This window comes from Leucoraja erinacea, chromosome 20, assembly GCF_028641065.1.
Source record: "Leucoraja erinacea ecotype New England chromosome 20, Leri_hhj_1, whole genome shotgun sequence".
NCBI lineage: Eukaryota > Metazoa > Chordata > Chondrichthyes > Rajiformes > Rajidae > Leucoraja > Leucoraja erinaceus.
The window spans coordinates 36,526,366-36,542,978 of NC_073396.1; the positions used below are offsets into that span (position 1 = coordinate 36,526,366).

The 16,613-nt window shown below is 46.8% G+C and overlaps 1 protein-coding gene across 2 annotated transcripts in view; it reads left to right on the forward strand.

The window, feature by feature from the left end:
- Nucleotides 1-16,613, forward strand: part of abcc1 (ATP-binding cassette, sub-family C (CFTR/MRP), member 1) — a 169,919-nt gene that overhangs the window by 134,476 nt on the left and 18,830 nt on the right. For both annotated transcript variants that reach the window (XM_055651875.1, XM_055651876.1), the window contains 4 exons: nt 145-352; nt 1,357-1,667; nt 6,875-7,074; nt 8,106-8,232. In XM_055651875.1, coding sequence (XP_055507850.1) covers nt 145-352; nt 1,357-1,667; nt 6,875-7,074; nt 8,106-8,232 — 846 coding nt within the window. The remainder of the gene's footprint in view (nt 1-144; nt 353-1,356; nt 1,668-6,874; nt 7,075-8,105; nt 8,233-16,613) is intronic.

Consider the following 16,613-nt stretch of genomic DNA (forward strand, 5'->3'; position numbering starts at 1 on the left):
TGTGGATATGTGCAACTTGAATTTTTAAAAGTCCTCCAGTAAAGTGGTATGGCTGAGTGTAATATGTTTGCTGATGAAAGTCAGTTGGTAAGTATGGCTGCTTATTATTTTGTACTGTGTTGACTATGTTTATTTAAAATTCAGGTAAAATTCAGAGTTTTCTGGACCTATGTGAAAGCCATCGGAGTCTGCGTTTGTTTCTGGATTATTTTGTTCTACCTCTGCCAACATATAGCATCCTTGTCCTCTAACTACTGGCTGAGTTTATGGACAGATGATCCAGTTATTAATGGGACCCAACAACGCACCCCACTCAGATTGGGAGTGTATGGTGCACTTGGAATAATTCAAGGTTTGTAATATATCTTCGATTTGTGCTAATGTGAAGCAACATCAGAAAGTTATTAATTTTGAAAGTTTGAGGTTTATTGTGTATTGTAATCAAAGAACATTGGGATTGAAGTTAGGTTATTGCAACCATTGCAAATAGAGATTTGATGAATTGTTGCTTCTAAGGTATGAATTTTATTTGAAAGCACTTTTTTAAGGGGATTTATTGCATACAACCAAAAAGGGGTAGTTCAGTATTTTCAGAAATAAAAAATAATACTTTTTGTATATCATTGTGAACATTGCATTAATCATTTGCTTTTGAAATGTATTGTGCAAAATTGGATTACATGGTAGAATAGCTACCATATTTTGTGAATTAGTATATCTTTTATCTTGTTCAGGCTGTTCTTCCAAGTTGCCAGCCACTTGCCCTTTGATTTGCAAATGCAAATTCTCATTCCAGCTTCTTCCTCATAGTCATAAAGTGGTACAGTGTGGAAACAGACCCTTCAGCCCAACCTGCCCACACCGGCCAATCTTCTTTGTACCCTTTCCAGCTATACAACATCGTTCCTATAACATGGTGCCCGGAACTACCAACTGGCCCCTCTCTTGTACCTTCCAGAAACACCTGAATTCCTGTCCAGTACATGGCCCTGTTATCTTTCTCTTTGTTGATTTACATTTGGCTGTGACCTACCAGTGCCTCAGATTTCAGATACCCCATCATTTTATCATGGACTATATTTTGTTAGGTTTTTTAATTCTGTTATCCTGAATTAGCCATTCCAACCATGGCTTGGTTTTCAACTGCGTGGACCTTGATCGTGAATGTATTGCCATCCTCTCTTCAGCTTTTCCAGTTCCCTCTCCTTTTAAAATCTATTTGATCAGACTTTGCCTCTCCCTAATGTTTCCTTGGATTGAAACATTCTTTGCATATTGAGTAGCCATGACAAGTTATCTATGTTATAAGCACCATATGCATATTGGTTTTGCAACTAGTCTTTATTAACTTTCTAGGTGTTTTTGTGCTCATTTCTTCGTTGATGATGAGCATTGGAGGGATAAAGGCTTCTCGACGGCTCCATGTTAATGTACTGTATGATGTGCTGATGTCACCACTGAGCTTTTTCGAGCAAACTCCGAGTGGCAACTTGGTAAACCGCTTCGCCAAAGACATTGAAACAATAGACTCGGTGCTACCAATGGTGATCAAAATGTTCCTGGGATCACTGTTCAATGTTCTCGCAGCTTGTGTGGTGATTTTAATAGCCACACCGTTAACTGCAGTGATCATCCCACCACTGGGGTTTCTGTACATTTTTGTGCAGGTTAGTATTCATGACAAGCTGTGCTTAATATTGGTGTGCATCAGAGTACATCTCCAAGATTTATTCAGTATTTCAGTGTAGTGTGTACAAATTTATTTTTAATGTAAAGTCTCATTTTTTTTTTGATGGCTGGAAATGTGTTTTCAGAATTGGAAACCTATATTGGCAACAAGTTATGAATAATTAGTGATTAGGATAGGCCTCTGACAGGGCCGGTCTAAGGAGATGCAGGGCCCAATTGAGAACAATTTTGGTGAGCCCCAGGTTCCCAGCCAAGGTCTGTAGAATCATAGAAATGCAAATAAAGTCTATTATAGACTTTATATCTTAATGGTAGAATGTAAAGTAAGCAAAATATGCGCTTAAAAAGTGCCTGCGAGTTAATGGACCAAACGGATCTAAGCTACATCATATATATATCATCATATCATATCTATATACTTTTAAAACTCTGTGTGTGTGTGTGTGTGTGGGTGTATGTCGTATTTTTGGCCTTTGACTCATTACTCCGTCAAAACCAACGCAAAAACGGCAAGATTCTTACCACTTCGCTAGCGATTTTACTTTTACATTCGCTAATCCACTCATTAAATTTAGTCATTTTTCCGTACACATTTTTAATAAAATCCATCCCCCCCCACTCACTCATCTTTTCGCCTCGCGCTGGCCACCTTCTCATCACGTGCCCTGCGCGACCATAACGGCTGCTGTCACCCGGCTCTCCTCCACTCCCCCCCCCCCCCCCCCGCCGGCTCTGTCACGCTGACGGACGCCAAAGATCGGCTCTTCCCCCCGCTGCTTTTCACCGTCGTCGCTGACGGCCCGCACGCTTGCACTGTCCAAAAATCCTGCGCGTCAACGGCCTGTCCCCCCCCCCCCCCCCGTAACACCACATCCCCCCCCCCCCCCCCCGTAATCAGGGTCTGAAGCGCCGAGGATGCGAGGCTATGGAGCTGAGGCTCACTCTGAGGCCGACGGCTGCTGGGCTCCTACCCCTCTCCTCCCTCCCTTCTTAATACAATATCAATTGGGGGGGTGGGGGGATGTGGTGTGTGTGTGTGTCTGTGTAATTTTGCATGTTAAACGTATTTTCTCGAAAAGCAGATGCAAAAACGAGGAGATGTTTACAATTTTGGTAGGGATTGAACCTACAATCTCATAAATGCACTCCTCTCTACATTTGGTCAATTATTTCCCCAGATTTTGAATAAAATTGTTCACAGAACATCAAAAAAAAAATTCAGATCAAACTGCTGCATGAGTCAGTGCCACCTCACAGATGTCCAATCCCATTGGATCTCATTTACATATGTGACATCACAATGGGACAGGGGTGGGAGATCGGAACCTTCACGTGGTCCCACTAAAATCAAACTTCTGCATGAGTGCCATCTCACAGTTGTCTAGGGACAGGGGTGGGAGATCTCTCCCCCTCCCTCCCTTTCACAATGCCTTTGCACCTGGCCCAACTGGCCCCGCCCGGCCTTGCCCCCCCCCCAGCATGCCTGGTGGCTCCGCCCGGTCCCGCCCGCTGACCTCACAATGCCTTTTCACCTGACCCGACTGGCCCCGCCCGGCCCTGCCCCCCCAGCCTGCCTGGTGGCCCCGCCCCCCCAGCCTGTCTGCTGGCCCCCCTCCAGTCTGTCTGCTGGCCCCAACCCCCGAGCTGCCAGGTTGCAGATTCCATTGGTTTTCATTGAATTGAATTTAATTATTTGTCACTTAACATCACTAAGGAGAGGGGGGAGGCGGGGTGGGGGTGGTTAGAGGGGGAGGGGGTGGTTGGTTGGAGGGAGGGGGGGGGGGGGGTTCGTGTGTGTGACGCGGCAGGCTGCTCCCTTGAATTCCATCGAGCTGCCGACAGCTTCTGTGCATGAGCCGCGCACGCTTCATTCCCAGAACATTCTGAATGCGTGACGCACGGTTGCATTTCGCATTCTCTGTATCTCCCCCTCTTTCTCTCCCATCTCTCTCTCTCCCCAGCCCCCATCTCTCTCTCCCCCATCTCTCTCTCTCTCTCTCTCTCTCTCTCTCTCTCTCTCTCCCATCTCTCTCTCTCTCTCCCCATCTCTCTCTCTCTCCCCATCTCTCTCTCTCTCCCTCTCTCTCTCTCTCTCTCTCTCTCTCTCTCTCTCTCCCCATCTCTCTCCCCTCTCTCTCTCTCCCCTCCCCCTCTCCCCTCCCCTCTTCCTCTCTCTCCCTCCCCTCTTCCTCTCCCCCCCCCCCCCTGCCCTCCCCTACCCCCCTCCCCTACCCCCTTCCCTCCACCCCTTCCTCCCTCTTCCCCCTCTCTCTCCTCCATCTCTCTCACCCACCCTGCCTCTCCTCATCCCCTCCACCCCCCTCTCTTGCCCATCTGTCTCTTTCTCTCTGTCTCTCCCCATTCTCTCTCTGCCCTCACTCTCTACCCCCCCCCCCCCCCCCCCCCCCCCCCATCTCTAGACGTGCCTGCGAGCTGCCCGCCCCCCGCAACCACACTTTGGGGGAACAGACCCAACAGGTCTGCACTTGGTCTAGTTTTAATATAAAAATTGCATACATGTAAACCTACAAAAAAAACAGTCCAGGCATTAAATTTTGAGCTTCTACCCCATCCTAACTTGTGTCTGTGTGTGTGTGCATGTGGGAGGGAAGGAGAGAAAGGAGAAAGAAGGGAGTGAGGGAAGGAGAGAAACAAGTGAGTGAGGGTAGGAGAGAAAGAAGGGAGTGAGGGAAGGAGAGAAAGAAGGGAGGGAAGGTGAGAAAGAAGGGATGGTGGGAAGGAGAGAAGGGGAAGGAGAGAAAAAAGGGGGGATAGAAGGAGAGAAGGGAAAAGAGAGAGAGGGAGGGAAGGGAGGGATAGGAGAGAAGGGAAAAGAGAGAGAGGAAGGAGGGAGGGGAAAGGGAGGGATAGGAGGAGAGATTGGTGGGAGAGGGCCGGCGGCAGGAGCAGATGCCGAGGTCCGAGCGGACGGGTGTGTGCTGAGGCCGAGGTTTGTAAACGTTACTCCAATGCCCGGCCCGGCCCTCCCTGTATTGTTCACCGCTTTTTCCCAGGGAGAGTGAGTGGTAAAGCCGGGGCTGTGTGCGTGAAGCACGGCGACTGGGGGGGCGGGAGCGCTGCCCCGGACCGCAAGGGAACGACCCATATCCCCCTTCTCTACCTGAGCCGAGAGTAGATTACTCTGGCGCGGGGCCCAATTGGGAGCAATTGGTGTAATCGGCTTAAGGCCGGCCCTGGCTGCTGACATAATTGCTATTCACAATGTTGGGTGACTTGTTTAACAGCTAGATAAAGAGCACTAAGGCAATTGTCAAACAATTTGCCCATATTGTGAATATTCAGAAACAGTCAAAATCTGAAAATTGAGCATTCTTTTTCTGATGTTTTAAATGTTTAAAAAAATTAAAAGCCACCAAACTTGATATAATTACAAATTACTTAAGACTAGCTGTTAAGAAAGAACTGCAGATGCTGGAAAAATCGAAGGTAGACATTTTTGTCTAACTAAGACTAGCTGTTCCTCGCCATTTGAAATGATGGTATTACTGCCTCCTTGCATTGTCTAGTGTAATGCTGAAGGATTGCTAGATGTTTTTGCTCAACGATCAGTCATGATGAGGATTCCTGCAGAATGCAGGTGGGAAATTGCTGGTGTTCTCATCAGGAAGCTTGGTTTGGCATTCTTGTGCACTTTTATTGGAATTACAAGCATCGTGGCTCTTAAAGGCATGTGGAAAGCTTAAGAGGGACACAACGTATCAAGTGGGACATGTTCGAGGAACTGAATAACCTGTTCATATTCCTTCACAAGATTTCTTTAACATTTTTGAAATCTGGAGTTGTGTAATGCTGTTGTTTTCACGCAAACTTTAACATAATTTGAGCCTTCATATATTGTCATCTATTTTTATAAACTACTAGACCAACGCGGTTGCGGGGGGCAGCTTGTGGCAGCTTGTGGCAGCACACACACTATAACCTCCCCCCACACACACTAACCACCCCCCCATAAAATTATATTAATATTATTCATGCACTCCTTTTACCCCATCCCCGCCCTATCCACTCACACATAGCCCCCAACTGCGCAGCTGCGGCTAGAGAGGGAGGGGGAGAGAGAGGGCAGAGAGAGAGCGCCTGACAGGCACGGCAAGTGGAAAATGGATTTATTAAAGCTTAAAATGTGAATAACTTAAATAACAATTTAAATGAAAAGGAAGAAATTTATTCAGTTCGGTTCTTTCTTGTTGCGTCTCTTGCTCCCCTCTGTTTTATGTTCTTTCTCGTAGATCCTTGAGACATTCAGTTTTTTTCTTGTGGCATCTCTTCATTACTTTTGTCTTGCGTTCTATCAAGCCAATAACATATGATTAAAACATACAATTTTATCTATTGTAGATATTTATCAACTTCTAAAGACATTTTTATCTTTCAATCCATTAACATATGATTAAAAAATACATTGTGCTATTGTGTACCGACCTGGCTGTATTTTGGCAACTTCTTCTTGTGTCTCTTGTGCCCTTCTACTCGTTACTGCTTCTCAACGTCTCTTTGCGTTGTTCCTTGACCATCCTGCAACTTGATTGCTCCCATTTCTTGGCATGATGTAAAAAAGGAATATATTTATCACAATGTAGATATTCATAAACTTGTAAAGACAATTTTATCTATTTATAAACTTCTAAGGCCAATTATATCTATCAATGCATTAACATATGATTAAAACAGACATTACGATATCGTGAACCGTTTTGGCTGTATTTTGGCAACTTATTGTTGTGTCTCTTATTTCCTGCGAACTACCATTATTATTCGGAGATCCTCAAAAGGTTCAGTCCTTTCTTTTTGTGTCTCTTGTTCCTGCTCCTTACTGCTTCTCGACGTCTCTTTGCGATGTTCCTTGACCATCCTGCAACTCGTTTGCTCCCATTTCTTGGCATAATGTAAAAAAAGAGAAAGATATTTATCACGGTGTAGATATTTATAAACTTGTAAAGACAATTTTATCTATTTTAGACATTTATAAACTTCTAAAGACAATTATACCTATCAATGAATTAACATATGATTAAAAAATACATTATATTATTGTGTACTGTTTTGGCTGTATTTTGGCAACTTATTGTTGTGTCTCTTGTTCTTCTTTGAAATTAATGCCTTTGTTGCATTGTGTTTGTTGTGTTTGAGAAAAAAAAAATTAAGTCCTGACCTTTTTTTTTAGAGATACTATGTTGCTACTTCCCGTCAGCTGAAGAGGTTGGAGTCAGCTAGCCGATCACCCATTTTTTCAAACTTCAATGAAACCTTGCTTGGAGTCAGTGTCATCCGTGCTTTTGGAAAAGAAGATCGTTTTATAGACCGTAATGACTCCAGAGTGGATGAAAACCAAAAAGCATATTACCCTAGTGTTGTTGCTAACAGGTAGTATAACAATACAGATTTTAACTTTATTGGCAGCAATATACTTTTATTGGAAAGTCAGTACTGGTAATCATTGAGAGGTCCACCTTGCAGGCTTCAATTCAGTTAGTCTTGTTTGTGAAATCAAATTTGATGAAGGTTATGGGCCTCTCCCACTTAGGCGACTGCAGGAGACTATGCAGTCGCCACATGGTGGCCACATGTTCACGGGTGGTTGCCGGGGAGTCGCCTTCATGGTCGTGAGGAGTTCCCGCATTCTGGGAACTAGTCGCGGCCTCATTATGGTCGCCGCAAATGAACCATCAGAATGAAGCCGCCATGGAGAGTAGCGCGAATTCTCGTGCCTAGGTGGGTCGCCAGGAGGTCCTAGTGGGTTGCCAGCAGGTCGAAGGTTCTCGTAGGTTGTAGCTGGTGCTGACCAGTGAATTTCATTGGCTCATTGGGGGAAGAAAACGTAAGCATTAGGGTTAGGTAGTCGTTTTCAGAACCAAGGCCAACCAACAGGTAATGCTAACGTCCACCGAGCTTCACAGCCGTGTATTCTTAAAAGTTGTCTCCACTCCTTCTCCCCCCCCCCCTCTTTTAAAGGACTTACGTGACCCTTCCCGTACACTGTGCTTTCGCCGTCTTAATTACAGCGGCAACCTTCCTGTTCATCCTGTGTGTCTGTATCACATTGACTTTGCACCATGTGAATTTCACTCAGACAGCGCCTCCCCCCCCCCCGCTTGCCCTGTCCCCCGCCTGCATAACAGCTGGAGAAGGAAGCGATCTGTGTGTGTGTGTTCCACTCTGACAGTCGCCGTTCCAGACGCTGGTTTTTCAGGCGACTGCCGGCGCCTTGACAGACGCCAGCAGTCGTCTGAAAAATCGCCTAAGTGGGACAGGCCCATTAATGATTCTTATTATACTTAATTACACTGACTTCCCACAATGGAAAGTTGTAGGGCTCTGGGGAGGGGGCACCAAAGCTAGTATAATAGGGTCCATAAATAATTATATAAACTGTTCTTATCTTCTTGTCCCACTAGGTGGTTGGCTGTGAGACTGGAACTCGTTGGAAATTTCATTGTATTTTTTGCTGCCCTTTTTGCTGTGGTTTCCAGAAGCGATGTCAGTCCAGGGATTGTTGGTCTATCCATTTCATATGCCTTACAGGTTTGCAAAAGTAGACTTGCTTTGAATTGTTATACCTCAGTCATAATTGTAGCACATTTAAACTTTTGCTGCCTTTTATACTTATATTTTTCAATGTTTCTGGTAATGCCACATGCACTGTCACTATTTTGACAATAGCATGTGGCTGAATGATTTAGAGGGGATCTTGTTCTCGGTGATGGAACGTAACCTTGGCAGATTACCACTAAGTTCTGCAGGGTGGTGGGTGTATGGAACAAACTGCCAGAGGAGGTAGTTGAGGCTGGGACTATCCCAACTTTTAAGAAACAGTTGAACATGTCCATGAATAGGACAGGTTTGGATGGGATATGGACCAGGCGTAGGCAGGTGAGACTAGTGCAGCTGGGACATTGTTGCCCGGAGTGGCAAGTTGGGCTGAAGGGCATGTTTCCACAGTATCACATATATGTACAGTCCATATCAATGGTTTGTTTGAGGGGGGCTAAATATCATATTTCCATAAAAAGCTGGAGAAACTGAGTGGGCCAGACAGTATCTCTGGAAAACAGGAATAGGTGACGTTTCGGGTCGAGATCCTTCTTCAGACAGAGTCGGGGTGAGGAAAATGAAAGATATAGATAGTGATGTAGAGAGATACAGAACAAATGAATGAAAGATATGCAAAAGTTAGAAGATCACAATCACAATAATACTTTATTAGCCAAGTATGTTTTGCATCATACGAGGAATTTCATTTGCCAAATCAGTCATACAAATAAAAAGCAACAGAACATACAAAATACATTTTAACATAAACATCCACCACAGTGACTTCTCCACATTGCTCACTGTGATTGAAGGCAGAAAAGAAAGTTCAATCTCTTCCCTTGTCTGCTCTCCCGCGTTCGGTGGCCTCGAGCCTTCTGTTGACGGGACGATCTTGACTGCCGGAGGCGGGCCCTCCATGTCGGGGTGATCAGCTCCTGCATCGGGGGATGTCAGCTACCCCGTGCCGGACGATCGAACCCCGGGTCGGGGCTGGTCGAGCTTCTGTGTTGTTGGAGCTTCCCGACTAGCATCTTCCGAGACTGTGAGCTCGATGGTAAAGTCCGTTGGCCACGTTGGAGCGATTCCAGGCAAGGGATCGATTCCGATGTTAAGTCCATGCCCTGCAGGGGCGCTCAAGGTCAGTCCGAGGAGGCCTCCAGCTCCATTGATTTTAGGCCGGAGATGCGACCCGAAAATTAATCGCATCGTGGCAAGATAAGAAACTGAAAAAAAGTTTCCCCCAACCCCCGACCCCTCCTCACATGTAAAACAAGCCGGAGAACATTTACACACACTTTTAAAACGCATCAAAAAAAAAGACGAAAAAACAGACTAGACTGTTGTCGGTGCTGCCAATTGTTCGGTGTCCCTGGTAGTCAACGGTGAAGCAGCCTCAAGGGGCACATGGGCCTCTCCAGCTTCAAATCAAAGGTATACTTGATGATCCTTCCTTGCTTTGCATGGTGCTTTTTTTCTTGGGCTGAAAACACCAAAAGGACTACTCCATTCCACTTTTGATATGAACCTTTTGGATAATGCAAATTTTGTCATGTCAACGACAAGCTATTCTTTGCAAGAATACAAGGTGTCTGCTGTTCTATTAACATGATACTAGGCAATGTCAGATTATTATTTTTTAAAGGATCTAAAATTCCTAATATGCAATGAACAAACATAATTTAATGTAATTAAGCAAGTAGGAAAATTAGAATAGACTCTTCATAATCAAACACTATCACATACTAACTCAGTAACAAAAGATTGCAGAGATTTTCTTATTGCCTAACTATACAGTCTACAATATATTTTGTTAGTAATTTAATTTTATTGAGAGCAAGGTGTTTCTAGTAATTATGTAAATTCTAGTAATTATGTAATGCAGGTGTTTGGAAATTGTGTAATACAGGTATTTGAGGTGTATTTAATACAGTAAACCCTTGTGAGGGAGGGGGGCGGAAATGGTGTTCGTTATTGCTGATTGTTTGCTATAAATGCATAAGATATATAGTGGGACCAAAAACTGCAGATGGTTAATACACTGAAAGGGCACAAAGAGCTGGACTAACTCAGCAGGTTGGGCAGCGCTATCAGAGAACAAGGATACTTGACATTGGAACACTTCTTCAGACTGAATCCGGCTGCTGAATTATTCCAGCACATTTTGGTGGCATAGATGTAGAGTTGCAGCCACGTAGTGTCATAGACCTGGGTTCGATCCTGACTATCTGTTACATGAGAATTTTGCCCGAACAGTCTCTGACCCATAGCGCTTTGTTGAAAGCCCACAGCGCTGTGTTGAAAGCCCACAGCGCTGTGTTGAAAGCCCATAGTGCTGTGTTTAAATCTCATAGCGCTGTGGCCGGTAGTGCTATATTTAAAACCCACGGTGCTGTAGCCGACAGCTCTTTGTTTAAATTCCCACGCGCTAAGCTGACAGCATTCTGTTTAAAACTGTGCGCGCCAAACCAGTAGCAGAGAGGGAGGGAGGTGTGCTGCTGTAAAACTGGCCCCTGTGTATCGAGAGAAGTATTGTTTTTGTACTCTCTTATATTCCGGATGGCAGAATGAAGAACAAGACTTACACACAGGTTGCCTGGATCTCGAGAGAGAGAGAGAGATTTATTACCCAGCATTGTGAGCTCATATTGAACACCAACTCATTAACATACACATGAATATGTATGAATACATTACACTGCCCTACTTTTTTTAAGTACTAAATCTAAGTACTCTGTTACAATTTTGTTGTTGTGATACTTAATTTAAACCAGTATCTACACATTTTTGTTTTACTTGTGCAGTGAGTTATTTAAATTACACACCTAACCTGACTACTGGTTTACAGATCCTGCCTGATCGTTTAAAAGAAACAGGTGTAACAGGTTTAGGTGTTGACTCAACTGTAGGCTTGTTTGGCTCTGTTTTAGTACCCTGACTTTGACCAGATAAATCTGTTTCTTTGTCTGTTCTAACTGAACTTTGTGTTTCAGTCACAGTGGTCTCTTCCAACTCGCTTTCAGATAAAAACTCAGGGATTAGGACTTCATGCGCAGCTTTTGGTTAATCTTTGGCTGGAATCATTTGATCAACATGAACACTTTTGATCCTATCTCCAACTTCAACAGTATATTTTTGTTCCACACACTTCCACTATTTTCCCAACATCCCATTTGTCCCAACTGGACTTGTTGGGAGGACTGAGAACACAAACTTGCTCACCTTGTTTGAAGTTCCTCTCCTTTTTGTGGGAGTCAAAATGGCATTTTTGACTTAATTGTTTTTGCTCAACTCTCAAGGCCAAATTGGGTTGAACTAGACTTAGGCATATTCTTAGCCTTCTCTTCATCAACAGTTCTGCAGGTGAGTAACCCGCCGTTGTGTGTTGTATGGTTCTGTACTTCAGCAAGCAACTAGCCAAATGATGTTTCATGCTGAGCTTTTAACTACCCTGCAAAACCTGTTTCTTGAGAGCATCTTTGACAATTCTAACACTTTTGGGGCTGGATGGTATGGGGGATCAAGTGTGTGTTTTATACCATTCCGCTGTATGAACTCTTTGAACCGTTCTGAACGAAACTGAGGCCCGTTATCAGTTCTTCCGGTAAACTATTGCATGCAAAAATAGATCTCAACTCATCTATGGTACGCTCAGTAGTAGTTCTTGACCCCATATGCTTAACCTCAATCCATTTGGAATGACTATCTACCAGTACCAGAAAGTGATCATTACCCTTTTCACAAAAATCTACATGAACTCTCTGAAAAGGTCTATTTTTTGGTGGTTTACCCCGGCAATTTTGGCTACATTTGCTCACCAGTGACTCAATGTCACTGTCAATACCAGGCCAATACACGAAACCTCTGGCAAATGACCATGCTTACTATGCCAAGATGTTCGGCATGAAGTTCATTCATAAGTTTGTTTCTCAAAGACTCTGGCACAACCACTCTGTAAGCCCACTTAATGCATCCCTGCTCACATGATAATTCATGGCATCGATTATGGAAAGGCTTCAGTTCTGAGTTCAGAACTTGAGTTCAATCCACTATCGATTTCAGTCCAACCGTTCAAAGTCTGTTCATAGACCCTCTTCAGCACAGTTTCTCTATTTCTGCTGCAATTTCTGTTGGCAGTCACTGGAAAGTCTTCATCTACAACTTGCAGTGTGTAGATTGAATGCTTCCTTTTCCATCTGTGCATAATTACGTTCACTCGGTGATAGGGTGCGGGTTGTAAAAGCAATAGGCTTTTCCTGTCTGTCATTCATTACGTGGGAGATTACTGCACCTACACCATAACTTGAAGCATCGCAAGCAAGTTTCACCTCGCCTGCCGTATCATAGTGTACAAGGAGTTTGTCACTTGTCAAGTTTTCCTTGCAGATGTCATATGCACGTTGCTGATCCTTTCCCCCAAGTCCATTTCACATCTTTTTGTAGCAGATGATGAAGTGGCTTTAGCACAGTTGCTAAATCTGAAAGGAATCGTGCAAAGAACTGCACCATCCCAAGGAATGATCGTAGCTCTGACACATTGGTGGGTTTTGGAGCATTCACTATTGTTTCAACTTTCACCTTCACAGGGCGAAGGCTGTTGGCGTCTACTTTGAGTCCAAGGTAGACCACCTCTGACTGCACAAATGCACATTTACTTTGTCGCAGTTTGACAATGTGGCAGTTCAGTCGTCTGCGAACTTGCTCGATGATTTCCAGATGTTCTACCATGACCTCTGTGAATATCAATAGATCATCCTGGTTGCACACACAATGCAGAATGCTTTGCAACATTTTATCCATGACGGACTGCAAGATTTTTGGGGAGGATTTCACACCATAGGGCAGCTTTGTATATGAATACAAGCCCTTATATGTGTTGATAGTCAAGTACTGCTGACTTTCTTTGTCGACATTGAGTTGGGCGGAAGCGTGAGACAAATTCCGTTTAGTGAAGACTCTCGCTCCGCTAAGTTCTGCGTACAGATCTTGCGAGGTTGGTAACGGATATTGTTCGCCATCAATGGCTTGGTTGATTGTGACTTTGGAGTTGGACAGTTTTGTCGGCCTTGGGTACGGCCACAATTGGCGTTACTCTGGTCTGTCTTCACGTGTACTCCATTCCGCTCTAACCTGTCAAGTTCTTCCTCCACTTGTTGCTTTAGTTCATATGGTACAGGTCTTGGTCGACAATACACAGGCCTCACACTTGCTTAAGTCAAATGTGTGCATTGTACCCTGTTATTCCCGTGTAACTGTCGGCAAATATTTCTGCATGTTTACTTATGACGTTTTCAAGACGTGATTTGGACAAATCGACGCTGAAAATGTTCTTCCAGTCTAACTCTATTCTACTCAGCCAATCCTTTCCAAGGAGGGTTGGTTTATTTCTGTAGCTGACCACTATGATGGGCAGTGTTACTGACTGATGATTGTACTAAACTTTACAGTTCATTTGGCCGCATGTCTCAAACTTCGCCCGAGTAGGTTCTCAGCTTGTTTACTCGCAAACAATGGTGTCTGCGGGAACTTTGATTCGTACAGGTCTTTGCTCATGACCGACCAATCTGCTGCCGTGTCAATACACATATTGATTAACTGTTCATTAATCTATAGTTTAGTTCGTAAGTCCTTGCCTTGGCTGGTTGTAGGCTTATCGGTGTTGGTTGCATAAATGGTGTACAACCTAAGTTCATTTCCATCTGGAAGGTACACAAAAATGCTGGAGAAACTCAGCGGGTGCAGCAGCATCTATGGAGCGAAGGAAATAGGCGACATTTCGGGCCAAAACCCTTCTTCAGACTGATGGGGGGTGGGGGGGAGAAGGAAGGAAAAAGGGAGGAGGAGGAGCCCGAGGTCGGGGGGATGGGAGGAGGCAGCTCGAGGGTTAAGGAAGGGGAGGAGACAGCAAGGGCTAGCAAAACTGGGAGAATTCAACGTTCATGCCATCCGGACGCAAGCAACCCAGGAGGAATATGAGGTGCTGTTCCTCCAATATCCGGTGTTGCTCATTCTGGCAATGGAGGAGACCCAGGACAGAGAGGTCGGTTTTGGAATGGGAGGGGGAGTTGAAGTGCTGAGCCACCGGGAGTTCAGGTAGGTTATTGCGGACTGAGCGGAGGTGTTCGGCGAAACGATCGCCCAACCTTCGCTTAGTCTCCCCGATGTAAATCAGCTGACATCTAGAGCAGCGGATGCAGTAGATGAGGTTGGAGGAGATACAGGTGAACCTTTGTCGCAACTGGAACGACTGCTTGGGTCCTTGAATGGAGTCGAGGGGGGAGGTGAAGGGACAGGTGTTGCATTTCTGCGGTTGCAACGGAAAGTGCCCGGGGAGGGGGTAATACGGGAGGGAAGGGAAGAATTGACAAGGGAGTTGTGGAAGGAGCGTTCTTTGCGGAAGGCAGACATAGGGGGAGATGGGAAGATGTGGCGAGTGGTGGGGTCACGTTGGAAGTGGCGGAAATGTCGGAGGATTATTTGTTGTATTTGCCGGCTGGTGGGGTGAAAGGTGAGGACTAGAGGGACTCTGCCCTTGTTGCGAGTGCGGGGATGGGGAGAGAGAGCAGTATTGCGGGGTATGGATGAGACCCTGGTGCGAGCCTCATCTATGGTGGCGGAGGGGAGTCCCCGTTCCCTGAAGAACGAGGACATTTCCGATGCCCTGGTGTGGAACGTCTCATCCTGGGAGCAGATGCGGCGTAGGCGGAGGAATTGGGAGTAGGGGATGGAGTCTTTACAGGGGGCAGGGTGGGAAGACGTGTAGTCCAGATAGCCATGTGAGTTAGTGTATGTCGGTCAGAAGTCTGTCCCCTGCGATAGAGATGGTGAGGTCAAGGAATGGTAGGGAAGTGTCGGAAATGGTCCAGGTGTATTGGAGTGCCGGATGGAAGTTGGTGGTGAAGTGGATGAAGTCAGTCAGTTGTGTGTGGGTGCAGGAGGAGCAAAGCAGTCGTCAATGTAACGGAGGTAGAGGTCGGGGATGGGGCCCTGGTACGTATTGAACAAGGATTGTTCAACGTACCCGACAAAGAGGCAGGCGTAGCTGGAGCCCATGCGTGTGCCCATAGCTACGCCTTGTGTTTGGAGGAAATGGGAGGAGTCAAACGTAAAGTTGTTGAGGGTGAGGACCAACTCCGCTAGGCGGAGGAGAGTGTCAGTGGCTGGGTATAGGTTGCTCCTCTGGTCGAGGAAGAACCGGAGGGCTTTGAGGCCATCCTGGTGGGGGATGGAGGTGTAGAGTGACTGGACATCCATGGTGAAGATGAGGGGGTGAGGGCCTAGAGAGTGGAATGCGCGGAGGCGGCGGAGAGTGTCTGAGGTGTCTAGAACATAGGTGGGAAGGGATTTGACCAAGGGGGATAGTATGGAGTCAAGGTATGTGGAGATGAGTTCGGTGTGGCACGAACAAGCAGAGACAATGTGTCTGCCGGGAGAGCCGGGTTTGTGGATTTTGGGGAGAAGGTAAAAACGGGCCGTGCGGGGCTGGGGGACGATGAGGTTGGAAGTTTGAGGACAGACCGTTCAGTGTGGGAGAGGGGGAGGTCGGAGGGGATGGTGAACACCCGGCAGGGATGGGAGTTGGGGCCAGAGGAAGGCAGGTGGGTGGACTGGGGACAGGGCGATGTGTAGGGGGGGGGGGTTGTGGGTGTTGGAGGGGTGGTGGGTGGTCAGGGGGTGGGGGGGGTGAGAGGGCTGTAATGTGGGTGGGGAAGAGCAGGGGTGACATGGTTGGAGGGGGATGGGGGAGAGTCAGTGGAACAGCCACTGAGGTTAGCAGGGCTGGGCAGACGGGCACTAGGACCCAGTGGAGTTAAGCCCAGGAGAGTGTGAGTGAGCAGCGTGGAGGCTCCAGGCCCAGTGCGAAGTCCAGGCTCCAGGTAAGGCGACGGCTGCGGGTTGCTGGAGGGGGGTGGAGTGGCGCGGGTCACCGGAGTCCCGTGGCGTGGGTCACCGGACCCGATGGTCGGAGTCCCGTGGCAGTTGAGTCGGGGTCCGCAGGCGATGCGTGGGAGGTCCTGGTGGGTGGATAGTCGGTGGGGCGGCGCGGGTCGGCCATAGCGGTGGGGCGGCGAGATGAGTCGGGTGCTTTGCGGCGACCATGTTGGGGGAGCCCCGGTCCGGCGGCGATGCTGGGTAGGTCGGGTCCGGCGGCGATGTCGGGTAGGTCGGGTCAGGCGGCGATGTCGGGTAGGTCGGGTCTCGGCGGCGATGTCGGGTAGGTCGGGTCCGGTGGTGATGCGGGGTAGGTCGGGTCAGGCGGCGATGTCGGGTAGGTCGGGTCTGGCGGCGATGTCGGGTAGGTCGGGTCCGGCAGCGATGTGGGGTAGGCCGGGTCTGGCGGCGATGTCGGGTAGGTCGGGTCTGGCGGTGATGCG